Here is a 17,858-nt window from a genome sequence, read left to right on the forward strand (position 1 = left end):
GCAGATGATACGTTTCCTCTGGATGACTTTGTCTAGATATTGAAGCTGTTTAGTTTCAAGTTCTAGACCACTAGAACCGACTGACTGCTCTGTGCAGATACAGATTGTTGTGGGTTCATTTTCTCTTGAGAAGAGGGTGTAGCTAAAGCCTTTTTCCCCCCTCAAGATGTTTTCGGCCCTGAAGAAGCTGGTGGGTTCAGAACCCGGGCAGGTAAGGGATAAGAACATCCCAGCCGGACTGCAGTCCATGAACCAGAATCTGCAGAGGAGGTTCGCCAAGGGGGTTCAGTATAACAGTAAGTAAAACAGCCACAGCTACCTGTTGAAACTGAAGCATTTACTCATTGATATAACAGCGCGGATGTAAGGCTTGACTGTAATTACAAATTGCCTGGTTTAAACACTGAGTCTAGTATGGGGTGCTGACGTAATGCATGTCAAAGGGCATGCATTAGCTCTATTTTATAAAACCGGATCTGTCCATGTCCCTCTTGCAGTGTACAGCGGCAGGGAAATACAAGCTGTAGTTTAAATAGATGCAAAACATGTGCTTTTGCATCAGTGCCTACTGTAGTCTAGAATCTCTACAAGAAAACCCATGTAATATATTCATAGTTTTCTCTGGGTAGGTAAAGCAGCTGTTTACGTGGGACACACCGAAATGAATGTTGCCGGCATATATAATTTTTCTTGTTGATTGAATTTAAAGTGTAACTTTACATTGGTCCCAAGTTTGAAAAAACTGAACATAGGGAAAATAATGCTGATTGCAGAGATTATTGTTTTTTTGATGCAGTAGCTTGGCTGATTGCAGAAAAATACCAAACCGTGCAGTAAAAAGCATGGTCAACAAAATCCAACAATCTCAAGTGTTTCGTTCTTAAAAAAGACTTCTGATGACACAACACAGCCTGCAGAGCAGCACCCCATGATCTTAACAATCCTGCATTTTCTCATCGGTCCTCCTCCTCCCTCTTATTTGCCCTGAAATCGAAGGCCCTGTGTTGTTTTAAATAATGCAGGGATCATCTGATCGCCTAACGGAGACGGGCTCAGGGTTTCACAAAGCTATGAGGGTACGGTGTCACCAAATCTCCGGCGATGGTGTCAAATGCTGGTAGCGGTTTAAAAAAAGAAAGAAAGAAAACTCTGCTTTCAATTATACTTGTGATAGCTTGTGCTTGAATTTCTTTAGTAAATCGGGTGCTGTAACTATCAAAACAGACACTCAGTTTCTCTTTTTTTGCTGAGTGAATTTTCTAGCTAAGCTTCAGTAATATTGCTTCCTCCAGTTTTGCTTTAAATGCAAGCCTTTCCTCAGGGTGACAGCCTTGGCTGCTGACCTGGGAAATGTTCTGACTGCATCACTGGCTTTAATAGAGAAAAGAAGGAGCAGGCACTCTAAAGAACAGTCACAGGATATTGTATAGGGAATGTTGGAGGGTTCTAAGAAGACTGAATTCTAAACAGATGCAGCTCTGTCTTCGTCACGCTTGCTTGTAATTCTATTGAGATTCTTAATTCCACAGTCTATTGGATTCGGTGCTGACTGCTGAATTCCACTGTTCCCTCCTGCGAGGCTAAAACCGTTTACCCCGATTTAAGAATCAGCGTTTACAGAAATGCCGCCTTAAGTGGATTTGCATTTTGATATTGATACCTCATGATGAGCCTCATGCATAATATAGGAAAGCTCTTGTCAGCGTGTGAGGATGAACAGTCTGAAGGGAGGAAAAGACAATCTTCATATGAAGATTGCTGCTGACTAGATAATATGTTGCTTTGGAAATGAATTGTTCATAACACTTTTTTTTATTTGTGTGTGTGTATAAATACTATTCCTTGATTGGAATATGACTCCCATTGCATAGCAGTTTGATCCATTCCTGATTTTACTATGATTTCAATAAGACATATCTGTACAGTGTAGCCAGGGTTGGCAAAGTTGGTCATGTTTAGCAATGACTAAAACGATAAGGTGACGGCAATCTGCTCTGAACGGACTGGGGTCAATGTATTACTTAACTAATGCATAGAAAGATCCAGGTAACTATGGAGGTGTTTAGCTTGGGTCTGCTAGCACTTTTAAGTTGGTAACATATTTTTAAAAAGGTAGTTCAGGTCGGCAGGCAGAATCCTTTTCGTCCTGCGATATCTGCGTTTTTTCTAAACAGGTCACGTCTGTTCCAGTCAAGTACTTCATTAGTTAATTGACCGTTGGCCAGAGCCACTGGTGCTATACAGTCCAGTAGGTCTGCTTGAGGTATTGTTCCATGACCCCTCCTTTAACCCCCCATGTGCGTGTGTGCTTCTCCCTGCAGTGAAGATAGTGATCCGGGGAGACAGAAACACAGGCAAGAGCACGCTCTGGCACCGGCTCCAGGGCAAGAAGTTTCTGGAGGAGTACCTGCCCACCCAGGAGATCCAGGTCACCAGCATTCACTGGAACTACAAGAGTAAGTGACACAGCAGGGCTGGATCCAGTCCCAGGTTTTACCACGAGCATGGACTGCTGTCACACCTGAGCAAGCAATAAACTCAGATGCAGCTCCTGGTAAACTCTGGAGCGGTTCAGGGTTGGGAATTGCCAGTGGTTAAAGAAAAGGGCTTGTAACCAGGAGGTCCCCGGTTCAAATCCCACCTCAGCCACTGACTCATTGTGTGACCCTGAGCAAGTCACTTAACCTCCTTGTGCTCCGTCTTCCGGGTGAGACGTAATTGTAAGTGACTCTGCAGCTGATGCATAGTTCACACACCCTAGTTTCCTGTAAATCGCCTTGGATAAAGGTGTCTGCTAAATAAACAAATAATGAGGAGAACGCTTTGCATAGACTAGGAGATAATGCCTGTCCCAGCTTTTCTTCTACGTTATCTAAAGAAAGCATTTTTCTCGTTTGAAAGTAAATTATATGTAACATAATGGACATAAAAGCTTTTGGCAGTCTCTGGCATTTCGGTGACAGTTCTGTTCAGTGGGGAGCCACATATCTTTACAACAGCGTAAGATCAAACTTAATGTCTGTACCTTCAAGTGCAGGCACATTTATATTGCTTTTACTGCAGCTGAACAATTTTGTCAGATATTGTAGAAGCAGCAATAAGTTCCTAATAATGCTGGTATGGGGGACGGGACGGGACTTGCTTGCTTGCCAAATATGTGGGTTCCAGTCTGAGAGCCAAGTGTTTAATTGAAAGCCAGGGCCTGTGCGCTGGTCTGGGTGCATTAGCTAATTCTGGACAGTGTGCCAAGAAGATCTTTTTGAGTACAAATAACAAGCACTTTCCCTAATGGCCTGCTGAAGAAATCTGCAGAGACCTTGTACAAAGCTGATGCACCAAGATTGATGTCTCGTAATACAGAAGTGAATCAATTTGCCTAGCGGTAATTTAGTTCCTTTTTTTTGTTTATAAAACAAAATTAAACCGATGCTATTGCTCACTTTTTTTTTTTTTCTTTTATCCATCTGAAATATGTCGTTGTCATTTAATTTAAGACGCTGATCCTGGGCTCATGGCTGTAGCTGTGACTCTGATTTATTTCTGTTTCTTTTACAGCAACAGATGATGTTGTCAAGGTCGAAGTGTGGGACGTGGTCGACAAAGGTGAGCGATCAGCAGAGAGCTGGAGTAGCTACAGCACTGCAAACCAGCTGCTTTTAATAGGAAGAATAACAGGTGCTGCAGAGTGCAGGCATGGGGAGCACTGCCGGAGCCATTGAAAAGTAACTGCAAATTGGAGACGCTGCTGTGCGGTTGGGACTTCCTTAACAGGTTCCAGACAGGCCCCTTCGTTTTTGTAATAAGAATCACAATCGGTTCTCGACAGCCCCTTTTAAAAGCCCAGTCATCCTCGAGCACTGTGCTTACGGCTCCTCTCCAGTGCAGCTGATGATTAATTGAAATTCACTACCCTGCTGTGGAGATGGTTTTGTACATAGTTCCCTCAGGCTCTAGGTAGCCTGAGTGACCGTCAGCATTTGGGCATTTTTAGAACTACTGAAAGAAACTTAATTCAGTGAACTAACGTTTTAACTGTAAGTCTGTCTCTTCAGCAGGCAGAAATATTAGCATGTTTACAATGCTACTGCACAGCTGCTACACTTAACCCAAAATGCGAAATTACTACACCTACTATTACTATAGCTTTCCTTAAAATGACACCATGTGACACAGGTGACTTCACACTGTACTTTCACCAGTCCCCTATATCTGCACCCCTTCTTGCTCCCCACCCTTTCATCAAGTAAGGCTGTTACTGTACACGTGTCATTCTAGAGATGACTAAGAAAGAGTCCATGTTTATTTAAACCTGTTGGCACATACGTTTGTCTGAATTATATGATCATCTAGCATTCGCAACCTGTAGGTCACACACCCTTGATATTTACCTATGCATAAACCAAATGTATGTGTAGAAGGGGTGGGCAAATAATTAGGAGCATAACGCTGTCAATAGGAGGTAGGATGGCACTCGTTTGATCTGATGCCTCAAATTCCTCCACAGAAGTTGTCTGTTATGTTTATTTGGGATGTCTTGTATATTGAAGCAACTGCCCACCAAGCAACTCCAGTCTGCTCTCAATCACATTCTGTCTCTACTGTCTGTTGGGACAGGGAGGTGCAGCTTTGATATATTACAGAATTGCATTGCATACCCAATGAATCAGCCCTGTTTACGCAGACGGGTGTGCTACATATGGCAGATGGTTCCTAATTTTATTTCACCAACCCCTTTACTTATTTGAAATATTTTAAGGTTTTTGCATGCATGGTCACCCCCCCCCCAATCTGTGGTTAAAACCTTGTCGATTCTATCATTAACTTCTTGTCATTGATTTTGTCTGCTCGTGATTTTTCATCTGCTATCCAGTTTTCTTTTCTTTTCATGCCCTTTTCCACTTTGGTTCAGGTCACAAATTCCCTATGCCTGATGCTGTAGTTGAGAGCTGTCTTAGCTGTAGACTCAAGTTTATTCAGACTGTTTGTCTTTGCTGAATTTCCATTTTCATTGTGCCTTTTGTATTATCTGAGTGACACAGAGGTAGGCCTTTGCTCAGTGCCACGTAGTTTGTGGACACAAAGAGGTAGTCTGTTATTCATCTGTTCGACGCTATCTCGTTTGTTAAAGGCACAGCATGCAATGAAAAAAAATAATATATATATTAAATTGAAAAGCTACGAAATTACTTACGAAATGAAAATTGATTAAAAAAAAAAGTATGTTTTGTTGTGGGTCTACGTAAATTTAAACTTACACTTTTATAAATATTTACAATTCTGCACTGTAGAAAATTGGAAGGCGTTTGTGACTTGTGGCCAAGCATGCTTTCACTTGTCAGAAAGGAAATCATTGTTTATAAATCGCCTGTTTGCATCATAAACGCCAGTTCTGTACCCCTCTGGTTCCCATTTGTTTTATTTCTCTCATGCATGGTAACAGTATTTTAAACAGCGGTGTTCTTTAATGGAGCCGCAACCCCTTCTTTAGACTCGTTGGTATTACACAGACTCTGTCTACCTCAAGTCATTCCCACAGGGTTGCAGGGCGACTTTCTGAAGAAAATCTTTTGGCCTAACTGTTTTATGCTGCAGGCAAAAGCAAGAAGCGAGGAGACAGTTTGAAAGTGGAAAACGAGCCCCAGGAGGTAAGACAAATACCCTGATGGGAACTCACAGAATACAAAGATGCCTTAATCGGCATCAGCGTGGTTTTTAAGTATAAATGTATATTGTGTACGAAACACATGAACAGATTTATCAAGGGATTTACCCCAAAGTAGTTTTTGCACAGTTTATTTTAAAAGGAAAATAAAACTGGTATGGTGGTTTCACAGACCCCGATTTAAGACAGTGTTACAGAATTAGTAGCAAAAAACTCACTTTCACAAAAAAAATTTATAACAAAGAATTAATCTTTGTAATCTAAACTCCTTGTAATTGAAATGCAGGACTCAATATTTGTGTTTCCAAGCAAAATAGCAATAAAAGCAATTCAGTTTCAGATAAGTAGCGGCAGTGTGGCAAGGCTGGAGTTGAACCACACTGTAGTTCTGTTCAGTCGCTGTGAGCTGGTGGTGACGAAGCAGCCGTGAACTGAAACCTGTTACTGTGGGACTTACTTAAACTGGGATCTTTAAACTGGAGCTGGGAGGGGAGGCATTCAAATATGGATCTGAAATATTGTTTTACTGTGTCTGCAGTCTGAAAATGAGATGGCCCTGGATGCTGAGTTTCTGGATGTGTACAAGAATTGTAACGGAGTCATAATGATGTTTGACATCACGAAGCAGTGGTAAGGAGGACAGCCTGCTCGCCCTGATTAATACACTAACACGGCAGGCAGAATCTCCATGCGACCGGCCCTGTAGGGAAATGAAACTGCCTGCCCTGTTTACCAGAACAGGAAGACATTCTTAACACAAGCAAAACGTTTCTGCCATGTAACTTACAAACCTGCTATTTTGTAGTTGTGTTTAGTGACAGGATTCTCTGCATGAACTCCCCAGGGCTGAAGTTTGAACTGGATGCAGTTTAACAACGCTTTCCTACTTGTACTGTTTACATTTGAACTCTGTGATCTCGGCTGGGAGTAGGTAACAGTACTGTAACAGAAAGGGAGTTTTTGTTTTTCAGCAAACGTTCCAGCTTTATCTGTACGACGCATCGTGCACCAGATAACCCTTCCTAGCTGCCAGTTTTGCAGTGTGCTAGTCTCCATTACACAAGCCTGTAACAGGATTCCCATCTGAGAGAGAGGCATGGGGGGTTGAGTTGCTTAGCTTTTAGTGCTGTGGCTATCCTAGTGCCCTTTTAGCCTGATGCAAACAAACAAACGGCTCGATACCTTACAGAAACGAAATCCGTAGATCATGCAGTTGGTCAGAGCCTGCTCAAAATCCAATGTGTTCCATTTAATAAATTGCATACAAAAAAAAAAAGTTGTAATTTTGCCTGTTTTAACAAAATCGTTCTAGCCATTAAAACGTATCTGTGATGTTGCCGTCTTTGTCAAGGACGTTCAATTACATCCTGCGGGAGCTTCCCAAAGTGCCGAACCACGTCCCAGTGTGTGTGCTGGGAAACCACCGGGACATGGGGGAGCACAGAGTCATCCTGCCCGACGACATTCGAGACTTCATCGTCAGCATGAACAGGTACAGTAATAATCATCATGATCATCATCATCATGGTAATAATCATTGTACTTGTAATAATAATAGAGGTGATACAAAACGCATTATGATATCTAGTGATATTCATCTTGAAAGTTGTTTTGCGTCTATGGGTAGTATTGCATAGCATACAGTGCCACACGTTGCACAAAGTTGTAATTGCAGCTTGTTAACTGAAAGGTAGAATCCAAGTTTCTTGATAAATCTGCCTGTGGATTATATGTTTACTGCACTGTCTGGAACACTAGAAGGCAGGCTGTTTTAAGCAAAGTGCTTTTCATCCCTTGTTCTTTGTGCAGACCCCCTGGTTCATCTTACATTCACTACGCTGAGTCTTCAATGAGGAACGGCTTTGGTTTAAAATATTTGCACAGATTTTTCAATATACCCTTCCTGCAGCTGCAGGTGAGTTATCACCTTCTATTGTACTGCATGCTCCTCCTTCAAATCTCAAATCGCATTCCTGTCTATGATCCAAAAAAAGTTTGTAATTTACAGTATTGTATTGTCGTTCTTGGTGTGGGGAACATTATTATGCTGCAGATGCATGCATTTTAAACTCAGTTGTATACCATTGGTTTAGGGTCTCAAGCAAGGTAGTTAGGAAAGGCAAAGCAGAATCCAAATGCAAGCATTAATAGGTTCCTTGGACTGTCCTGCAGCTACTGCAGACCAGAGACTCTGCTGTAAATACTCGTGTGAGTCAGAGGTTTGCTTGAGTTAAGCCTTTTAGCAGACTGTGGAACAGAAATCCCAAAAGAAAGCATTAGACCCTGTGATCCTGTCTGCAAATCCTGGAGTAGAAAAGGGATCAGGATGTACCATTTAAGATATGATATTTAAGGATTAAATCTCATAGCTCACTATATAATGCAGTGGCTTCAACGTGTGGCACACAACCTTATTAATTGATGTTGATATATTATCTATGAAAGATCATCCTTCTAATCATTCTAAAGTAGGCATTTTCATTGCGGGAACCTTAATGCTTCAACCCCAGTTACCCAAAGTCTCACGTGAGTCCCTGCAGTGATTCAGTGTGTTCGAGTGCAGTGAAAGAGGTTTGGCAGGCTTGATTTCTAAGGCACACCTGTGTAGTGCACAGAATGAGAATCCGGTACGAGATTGATGGTGCTGGTTTAGGAGCCCCTTTTGTTTCTGGAGCTGGTTCCTCTGGTTCCAGTTATTTAAGATTTCCAGGGGGTTACTGCAGTGCAAGTGGCACTGCAGCAGCGGGAGAGGTTTGTTATATTGTGGCCAGCTGCCATTATTTTTGCCTTCGGGATTGGGTTCCAGATTAAATATAATCCTTTTGAAGTGTATCCCTGCAAATTGCTCGTACTGCCCGAGGAAATACAATAAACAACAACATATAACAGCCAATCTTTTTTTTCAAATTGAATATCAGGAGAGGGATCCAAAGATCATCTATAAAAAAAAAACTGGTGCAATTTTTTATATGTAGTTATCAGACTTTTTCCTATGTGAAAGTCGCATTCGGTGTGTACTGGACTCATCAGCTGTGTTTTCATAGCCATAGCTCATCAATCTTTAAATACACAAGCTGCCTTTTTTTTTTATGCTCCAGGATTCATTTCATGCAATGAATACAGATTGAAGGAGCTGGGCTAGCTACTCAGGTCACCACTGTATTGACAGCATCTCAAGCTATGCTGCTTAAAAAAAACTATTAAATTGCAACTGCAGTACAGTAGCTGAATTGTTCTGAAGAGCCCACATGCAATTCATTATTAAAACTACATTTTATATCAGTTTAAATCCACTGGAAGTCATCCTGGTATATCCTCAACGTACTCTGTAAAGCAAGCAAGGCCTGATTCGCTTTGCAAGGTTCCTCTCCTTCATAATTGATGGAGCTCGGGGAGGTGTTGTTTCGCCCTGTTGCTGTATCAGTTCGTCGGGGGCTGGGTTAGAGCAGCCTGGCCTGAGCTTTGTTTCCGCTGTCGCCCGCAGAGAGAGACGTTGCTACGGCAGCTGGAGACCAATCAGTTGGATATCGATGCCACCCTGGAGGAGCTGACTGTCCAGCAAGAGACCGAGGATCAGAACTACGAGATGTACGTGAGCGGCCGTCCTTTACACCCCACTGGGGTGCACACATCTACAGGACTTGCACTCCACTGCACCGTGCACGCTACCTGCACACATGCACCACTGCAGCATGCACGCATCATGACACTTTGTATGTACAGAAGTACCGCTATTTGCATTCTACAAAAAAAAAAAGAGCATGCATGTAACTAGTTTACTTAAAACGAAGCCATGCTTGTTGGTGTTGCCAGCCTAGCTTGGGGAGGGATATAGACTGACACTAGAAAGATTATCCAATTCATTTATTTCTGGCATCAGTGCTGTAGTCATTGAAATGCGATGCTGGGTAATTCCAAGAGGCTGTCTGGAGGATTTCTACCCCACAATTCTCAACGCTGCTAAACCTCAGGCTTGGAGAGAGCTCCCTCTGGTGGAGCCTGGAAGCTATTGTGCAAGGTTATTTGAGTCAGCACTTGCTTTTTCTTTATCTGATCAGCACTGGCACATGTTATGAACAACCTCATTGTCCTTGGAGTTGAAATAGCGTACCGAGTACAGCAAAGCTGGGACTATCCAGTATCTTCACTAGCTTTAGTACAGTGTTTATTGTGCAATGTAAAGAATGCAGGCTTTAAAATGATCTTTTAATCCTCCCACAGTGGTTTGGAGGGGGTGGGGACTACTGTATTACAAGAGTGCTGTAGGAGACAAAGCAGACAAAAGCAAGCTGTTTCATTGCACTGTACAACACTGTACCCACACACTCACTACACTTCTTTTTTTCTGCAGTTTCCTTGAAATGATGGAATCGCGCAGCAAAGGCTACGCCTCTCCTGTACCAACCAACGGACAGAGCCCGTCGTCGGGGTCCCAGTCCCCCATCATCCCTCCGAACGGAGCCTCCACAGAGAACTCTAGCCCGGGGACCCCCCAACCCCTCCCTCCCACCCAGACACTGCTCACAGTGTCCTCGCCCTCCCCACCTCCCCTGGCCATGACAGGCACAGCGCTCCCTGCGGCTGAGATCCAGACAGCGCAGCAAGCAGCGGCACCTCCTCCTCCTCCTGCGCAAGCACAGGAGCCCTCTCCCCCCGTCCCGTCCCTCTCTCCAGCACCCTTTCCGTCCGCTGCAGCCACCCCCGTACCCCCTCCCCAGAAACGAAGCATCATCTCCAGGCTCTTCGGCTCCTCTTCCACCCCCGAGATCCCCACTAACAAACCCGGTGAGTACAGAGAGGCGTCCAGGCTAGATCAAACGAAGCATGGAAGTAAGAGACGGCAAATTCTAGCACAATCTGCTGCTTTGCAAACTAGTTCAGAGATTGAAATAAAACTCCCTTTGCATAGCAGTTTGATCCATTCCTGGTTTAATAAGACACTCCTGAGCTTATTACTTATATACTGTAGCTAATCAAGCTCATAGTAAAACCTGGAATGGGTGAAACCGCTATGCAATGGGAGTCTTATTTATATCCCTGCAGCTGTGTCAAAAAAAAAAAAAAAAAAAGCTAAAAGTTTAAATTCTCCTAAAATGACCTATCCCAAATGAATAGAAACATCTCTTGAATCTTAGACTAAATAAATATACATCAGTTATTATTTATTTTTTGTAAGCAATATCCAGTAGTAGTTGTAATGGCATCATTAACAGACCCTTACAACAGAATGGTTTTTATTGAGGTGTAAATCTTTTCATTGCAGAATTCAAAGTGATTGCATGTTATTAATATTGATTCAAGTAGCCTGTAAATGTTATTGCTTTAATAGCAACAATAAGTCTGTTGACATTCAAAGCTGCACTTTCATTTATTGCACCGTTCTTAGCAGCCAGAGCAGCTACTCTGCAAACCCCTGGTGCTGCTGCATTGCAGATCCTGTCCAGGGGTTGCAGTATATCACCTGAACAGAGAAGCACATTGATTTTTCTTTTTAAATAAATGAGATCTCGCGGCTGGGTCATCGGAGAGGAATAATCGAATTTAGATAAATGGCAAGTTCTCTGTGCAATTTCGTACTGAGTTTAAACTGGATGCAGGTGAAACTAAGGGTGCCATGTAAACGTGTACATGTTGCAGAGTCCTCGCTCCCGGCTCCCACGGAGGGCATTGTGAAGAGCGTGGACGACTTTGTTCCGGACGACGGCTTGGACCGCAGCTTCCTTGAGGACACCACCCCTCAGAAGGACAAGGTCAAACCCCAGGCCCAGCCACGGGCCAGCCACGACAGCGACAGGTAAAGGAGCTGTCTGACAACCCAGACCACTCCTACTGCAGGTTCGGCCATTCTGGGCTTCTAGCAGCTAAGCTAAAGCCTTCTAGGATCGGTCTGATTTTAAGCTAGCGGGTCTAAGCTGGAACCTTGTATGTTACGCTGCCTTAGTGTGCTTTCCATAAATTGAGCTTTAAATGCTTTTGCACCTTCCTCTGGGCTCAGTAATCTGTCTTTCAGCAACCTGGTGTCACAGGGAGCAGGACGGCAGCGTCTGTAAACTCACCCGCTGTGTGTGAATGTGCTTCTGTGAAGCTGCTGCTGTAAAGTTGATGGAGTCGATTTGTGATGCTGTTGACTGAAATGCAGTTCAGCTGTTATTATGTATTATTAGTTTCTAGTGTCTATTAGTTTTGCAATTGATCTGGATCATGCACTTCTATTGGCAGTGCTTAATAAGCGAGTATTGTGGCAATTAAAAAATGACTCGTAATTCTGAGCAGACATCTCTCTGGCAGCTGAAGTGTTTCTCACTATCTCTCTGCTCACAAGGAAGATACTCTGTGCTTTACTCCTCGGTTAATGATCCTTAAAGTGAGGCAAAGGGGGATTTTAGCCCATTCTCGCGTTGTCATTTTTATACCGTGAGGTTTGGGATTGCAGTTTCAACACTTATGGTTCTTAACACCAGGATATGGCTCTCAATTTCCCCTCCACACATGACATGAGCTGGCCTTCCCAAAGTGACAATAACTCTGCTAACGGAGAAGTAATCATGCCCACATGTCTGATCCTGTCCTATACATACATGCATCAAATGCTTCAGGCCAGACCAACATCATCAGTGGACTAGCTAATTGGATCATTCCTTCGCTCTGTCACACACAGAACAGGGAGATTGAGCTCAGTAGCAGCTCCAGGGCAGTTAAGGTTATGGAGAAGCTTATCTGCACCTTTTATTGTCACCCTGTGTTATTTAAAATTCTCCCTCGTTTTTACATAAGTGCATATTAAATCCTGGAGCGTCAGTGAGTGCTCTGCAGTAACACGCTGTCCATTCCCACTCGCAGTGACGGCGAGGACGGGGGAGAGAACCCCATGGTGGCGGGTTTCCAAGACGACCTGGACACTGATGACGAGCTCCCCCACAAGCCTGTCCCAATAGCCACTGTCCCCAGCAAGAACATCACCCTGTCCAGCGACGAGGAGGACCAGGGGGGCGGAGGGACGGGCGCTGGGCAGGACACTAAATGGTGAGCTGGAGGGCAGCACGTTGGATACAAAGTGCTTTTGTTAATGGTTTTAAATACCCTGATTAGCATTCATCTTGGAATTCCTAATGGTGCTTCGAGATCAATGTTAAGCAGGGTCTGGGGAAACCAGCCAAGAATGTGTTTATACTGGATTGATTCTCTCTAGAGATACGACGTGTCTCACACAAAATGAGATGCTCTTTTTAAAAGATATTGCTTTTTCCTTTGTTTTTAGGTCTTCCAAAAACTCTATAAAGCCACCGACCAAAACTAAGACTGTTACAACGGAACTGAAACCTGACGCTGTCAACTTACCTCAACCCCTGGGGCCTGAGAAAGTCAGTAGCCAGAAAACTCACCTCAGTCCCTCCCCAGCCCCAGCCCCAGCCGCGGGCTCCAAAAAGAAGAGTGGCCCCCAGGAGCCAGAGTCCTCGGATACAGACCTCGAAGGGCCCGTGGCTAAGCAGATGCTCTCCTTTGTTATGGACGACCCAGACTTTGACAGCGAGGAATCGGACAGCCAAATAAAGAAGGTGGTAAGTAGAAAGAAATCACCTGGAGTGCGTGCGTGCGTGGGTCAGCCATACCTCTTCCAGTGATGCACAGCTATAGAAAAGCTTGATCTAGCGTCGCTAGCGCCGCCAATGCAGTAGTGGTCAAATAACTTTTATTCAATGGAAATATGAATCTGCATCAATTTGTAGTCAGTGAAGCATGACATGAGCAGATGCTGTGGCCTTGCACTTTCTCTCCCTGTTTCACTTCAAGAGCAGCGAATTTCAAACGTCTCGCATCCAACATTTCAATCTGCACCAATATGCTAGGGAGTGAATTAAAGGCTGTAGTATTTAGATCTGCCACCAATGTAGATCAATTGAACACCTACACACGTGCAAAAAGACTTGAGAAAAGGTATTGGCTATGAAATCAATTGAGCTAATAAACGACTGTATAAACACCATGGCTGAAATAATCTGTATTTGTTTTTTGAGCATGGCTAAACGTGTAAAATCTTTAACACTCGGATCATGTTTCTTAGTTTGAACACCCCTGGTTTGGAAGATCAATAGTCCTGTTCTTTTTCAAATCTTGCAGGATGTGTTCCCGGTCCGGGATGAAATCTCCGACCTCTCCGATAACGAGTTCATTCCTTCCAAGGTTCCCGAGCCCCTGAAGCCCAGCGTCCTCTCCTTCAAACCCAAAGACAGCACTGACCTGTTCGGCCTGGGCTTCGAAGAGAAGAGCGTGCAGCTCAGAGACAGCAGCGACGAGGCTGCAGGCAAGCTGGTCTTAAAACATTATAAAAATAACCTTCATCCTGAGTGGTTCTGTTGTGTTTTTTTACTGATTTTTATATATTGTGTTTTCCCCTACAGATAAAGACAGTAAACACTCATCAAAAGACAAAAAGAAAAAGAAGAAAAAAAGCAAAGAGGTACGTGTCTATCTTGCCTGTCTTTAGCACTCTGGATTTGTCGTACTTTCAAAGTCTACACGCTTTGTATTTACAGGAAGGGACTGTCTGCTAAACTATTTAGTTTCCAGTGTAACTGGGTATTTGTTTTTTGAGCTTTCGCGTAGGACTTGGAATATAAAGCTTAAAAACCTTTCTTTAACAATGTTGCATGCTTGTGTCGTTTTTTTGATATTTACAATGAACTGTCTTCTCTGCGGGCGTTCAGGAGGAAGAGAAGGCCACTAAGAAGAAGCACAAGCAAAAGAAGAAGGAGAAAGAGGAGAGAGGAGGAGGAGGAGGAGGAGGAGGAGGAGGGGGGGATGACAAAAAAAAGAAATCGAAGAGCAAGAAACCAGACGAGATGGGCGACCTGGAGGCCTTCCTGGCAGGAGTGGAGGGGCCAATAAAGAGCGGGGGCGGGGACTATGAGGAGCTCTAGACTCTGTACTGTCCAATCAGGGCTGGACGTGGGCGTGGTTCGTCTGGAACCCAGCTGTCTCGCCGTAGCCGATGATGAACAATGCAACTGTGGCTTTACCTTTCTTGTTTTACTTAGTTTTTTTTCCCATTATTACTCCTTGTGTGTGGTGTTTATTTCCCTTTTTTTTTTTTTTCTTGACTTGTCGGAGCGCTCGATTCCCCCGTAATCAAGGAAAATAGACGTCTGTTCGATTTTTTTTTTTCGTTCCACTTCCAGAACCACGCTTTCAATTCTAGAATGTTTCAACAAAACAAAGAACCTTCACAAGCATTCCCCTTTAATCCAGGGGTGGACGTGCTAATGTGTTGTACATGATCGACATGTTTCCTTTGGGAGAGCTTGTTTAAAGTGGTACATGTAAGGTCTCTGATTACAATCTAAAATACTGGTTGTGAATTTCAAAGGGGGCTTGTTGTAAATGGCAGTCTTGACAGACTGATCACCAACCATTGCCGCTACTTTGGTTTCAGTACTGGTCCTTACTAGCTTACGCTGAAGTAAAATCATACTACTACAACCACAGCATAAACAGACACAAGAGGCATGTTAAGGGAGCCTCTTTCTTTATGTTTGATTTTATTATGCACACTTCAGTTTTCCCTGATCGCTCCTGCTTTCAAAGACATGCTATCTGAAAGCCGATCCAAATCTTTGCACATCGATAACATATTTTTCACTGTAAAACAGGGAAGTTAACACTACATCGAAGAGAAAGGGATTAATAAAAATATCATGCTGGTACTGCGCGATCATGTTTTATTAACACATACAGAAGTAGTATTTAAATGTTACATTTACCAGGCTGGTGTTATACTGAATCCTGATAAATTTAGCACAGTCTTAGGTGCCTTCTGTATGAAATCTATACCTGTGGACTCAAACCTGCTGAGGAAACAGAAAACTAGAAAGCTCTGTGCTGTTTAACTTTTACAACAACATGATGTTACAGACACTGCGGGACACGTCTTGGCTTTACTGCAGTACAGAAGCCTACACATTGTGTGCGACCAGGCACTCCCGAACCGTGGCTACCTTGTATTTGTGACTGACTTGTGTTTGTTTATGTGTGTTGTTTGGTTTTTGCTTTAAAAACCGATTGAAAGTAAACATGTCTGGTTTTTGTTTGAACAATTCGTGCTGTCAGACTTCCTCGAGGTTTTCAGATTCGAGTATCCTGCTGTTTGCACTGTGTGTCCAAAGCAGGGTAACTACTGCACTTCCATTCCGAATCGGACACTCCTCCTACATATCCTTTTGAACTCTTCTCTGTATCTTTTTTTGGAGCAAAAAAAAAAAAAAAACATGCTTAGATCTCCTGGTGCGACTGGTAGTAAGGGAGTGCCCTACTAATTTCTCTGCAGTAATGTTTAGCACCCTAATACTATTCTACATGACCAGAGCAGAATCCTAAGCAATCGGAACACCTGTTGTTCTCAGAATGCACAAGCGAAACATTAGTCTTGTTTTTAGAATCATTTGTCTGACAGGTAATGCAGTTGACAGCCAGACCTGCAGTGTTGGATCAGCAGACTACAGAATTGAACTCGATCACCACGCTGTTTCACTTCCCTTATCGCTATTGACGTACTGTTTTTTATTCCAATGTAATATATCCTGAAGCCTTTTAACTGTGTATAAAGTGCTTTGCTATATTTAGCTGTCTGCTGCGTAAGAATCAAAAGACCTGAAAAAAAATAAAATAAATTCCTGGATGTAAAGGCTGCTAGCGATTGCTGCTTGACCAGATTTCTTGGGTGGGACGACTGGCTTTGGTAATACACTCTCTGAGGTCTTTCGTTCTCTACCAACCCCAGAGATTCTGATTCCATGAACAGTGTTGCAATCCCGGCTTGGTGCTTTTAATCCATCAAGAGCCATTGTCCTCATTTGAGGACAGGCTACTTTGTAATGTTTACCTGACAATTAAATGTTCTCTTTTAATTATGTTATTATTATAACTTACTCCTCTAATTTTGTTAACCGTAAAATGTACGTCTAAATGTAGCGGTTAATTCATGATAACATTTTTCTGTGTGTCGAGCGTCACAGCCGACGTGAAATGGTCTGACTGCCCTCAAAATGGGACGCTGGGAATTATGTTGTAAATATTCTTGTCATTTTACACTTGTAAAAGATTGACACCTTTTAGAATGGTAGCATATTCATTTAGAATGTATCAAATTACACCAATTTCCAGATTCTGTTTATCGAAAAGCAATGAATTTGGTACTTGGTGGGTTAAAGTGTGCAACCCACTTAAGTCATCTGTCTTTAAAGCACTACATTCAAAAATGACTCCAAGGCACAATTTGATGGATCAGACCACTAACTAACTATTAAGAAAAAGGTCACCTGCTGGCTTCTTTGAAGCCTGAAAGCCATTCATGCTTTAGATTATAGGCAACATGTGGGCTGCTGTATTTCAGGGAGCCATCTGTCTTCACTGTACAGATTTAAATGAATTTTATAAGCACGATCAACTTGTGGATATTTTCCTACTACCGCTATTCCTGGTGTATGCATTTTTTTTCAGCTCCATTCTGATGGTGTGCAAAAAAAAATAATAATAAAAAGATGAAAAAGGATATCGATAAAGAACATTTGTCATTCAATGCTTCCATTTGCACACAGAACTGTTTGTGAAGCCGTATTGCAAATGCCTGTCTAATAAATGCAAAAACATTTTCTTCCTAACTGGTGTGGTGTGTTCATTCCGAGCCTTTGTAAACCTTATAATGATTCAGATGACAGACTTGCACACAAGACTCTTCACGCTGCAATGTTGAAAAGCTGTTATTAAAATCCTGCTTACAATAGGCAAGGGGAAAACTGCCTTTCCTGATGAAAGAGCATTTCTATTCATCCCTGAGATCTAAAGAAAGAATAATACACTGTAACCAGGGACAGCTATTTCATATCCTGTTGGCAACGTTTTATCACTGTTCCTCAACACTCTGTTTTTTTTTTTTTTTTTAATGAAATAAAAAATCTGCAGGTTCCTGGGAAGACCATGGATAAGAGTTTGACCCACAGGAAGGGATTTCTAAATGTATAGTGTTGTATAGATAACTGATTAAAATCTGCCGACATAACATTCAACAGGAAAAACAAGGTGAATACGCTGACAGTTTTCAGGTCCTTGTCCTAGAATTCACTGCACTCTTCCATAAAATTTTTCAGCAGTCTCTAGTTTTTGAAGGACCGACTTCTCCACTTGGTGGAGCTGTAACTATAAA

The 17,858-nt window shown here is 42.8% G+C and overlaps 1 protein-coding gene across 2 annotated transcripts; it reads left to right on the forward strand.

Annotated features, from left to right (window-relative positions):
* The first annotated feature begins 4 nt into the window (after positions 1 to 4).
* On the forward strand, positions 5 to 17,316 carry LOC117396863 (rab-like protein 6). 2 transcript variants are annotated; one of them, XM_033995114.3, is made up of 15 exons: positions 5 to 296; positions 2,322 to 2,456; positions 3,556 to 3,603; positions 5,593 to 5,645; positions 6,201 to 6,292; positions 7,014 to 7,154; positions 7,472 to 7,577; positions 9,147 to 9,250; positions 10,014 to 10,447; positions 11,300 to 11,456; positions 12,503 to 12,685; positions 12,921 to 13,221; positions 13,781 to 13,964; positions 14,062 to 14,120; positions 14,368 to 17,316. In XM_033995114.3, the coding sequence occupies exons 1-15, from the start codon at positions 167 to 169 to the stop codon at positions 14,578 to 14,580; spliced, it is 2,340 nt and encodes a 779-aa protein (XP_033851005.3). In that variant the 5' UTR covers positions 5 to 166; the 3' UTR covers positions 14,581 to 17,316. The 2 variants fall into 2 exon arrangements, with proteins under 2 accessions (XP_033851005.3, XP_033851006.3); XM_033995115.3 differs by having other exon boundaries at positions 13,844 to 13,964.
* Positions 17,317 to 17,858: the final 542 nt, after the last annotated feature.

The sequence above is a fragment of the Acipenser ruthenus genome, chromosome 15 (assembly GCF_902713425.1).
Source record: "Acipenser ruthenus chromosome 15, fAciRut3.2 maternal haplotype, whole genome shotgun sequence".
NCBI classification, from domain to species: domain Eukaryota; kingdom Metazoa; phylum Chordata; class Actinopteri; order Acipenseriformes; family Acipenseridae; genus Acipenser; species Acipenser ruthenus.

Excerpts from the sequence above, each read along its gene's own strand:
- LOC117396863 (XM_033995114.3), top strand. The coding sequence starts at position 167 with ATGTTTTCGGCCCTGAAGAAGCTGGTGGGTTCAGAACCCGGGCAGGTA. Across the intron at positions 12,686-12,920 it reads GCTGGGCAGGACACTAAATG|GTCTTCCAAAAACTCTATAA; the intron begins GTGAGCTGGAGG and ends CTTTGTTTTTAG. Across the intron at positions 13,222-13,780 it reads ACAGCCAAATAAAGAAGGTG|GATGTGTTCCCGGTCCGGGA; the intron begins GTAAGTAGAAAG and ends CAAATCTTGCAG.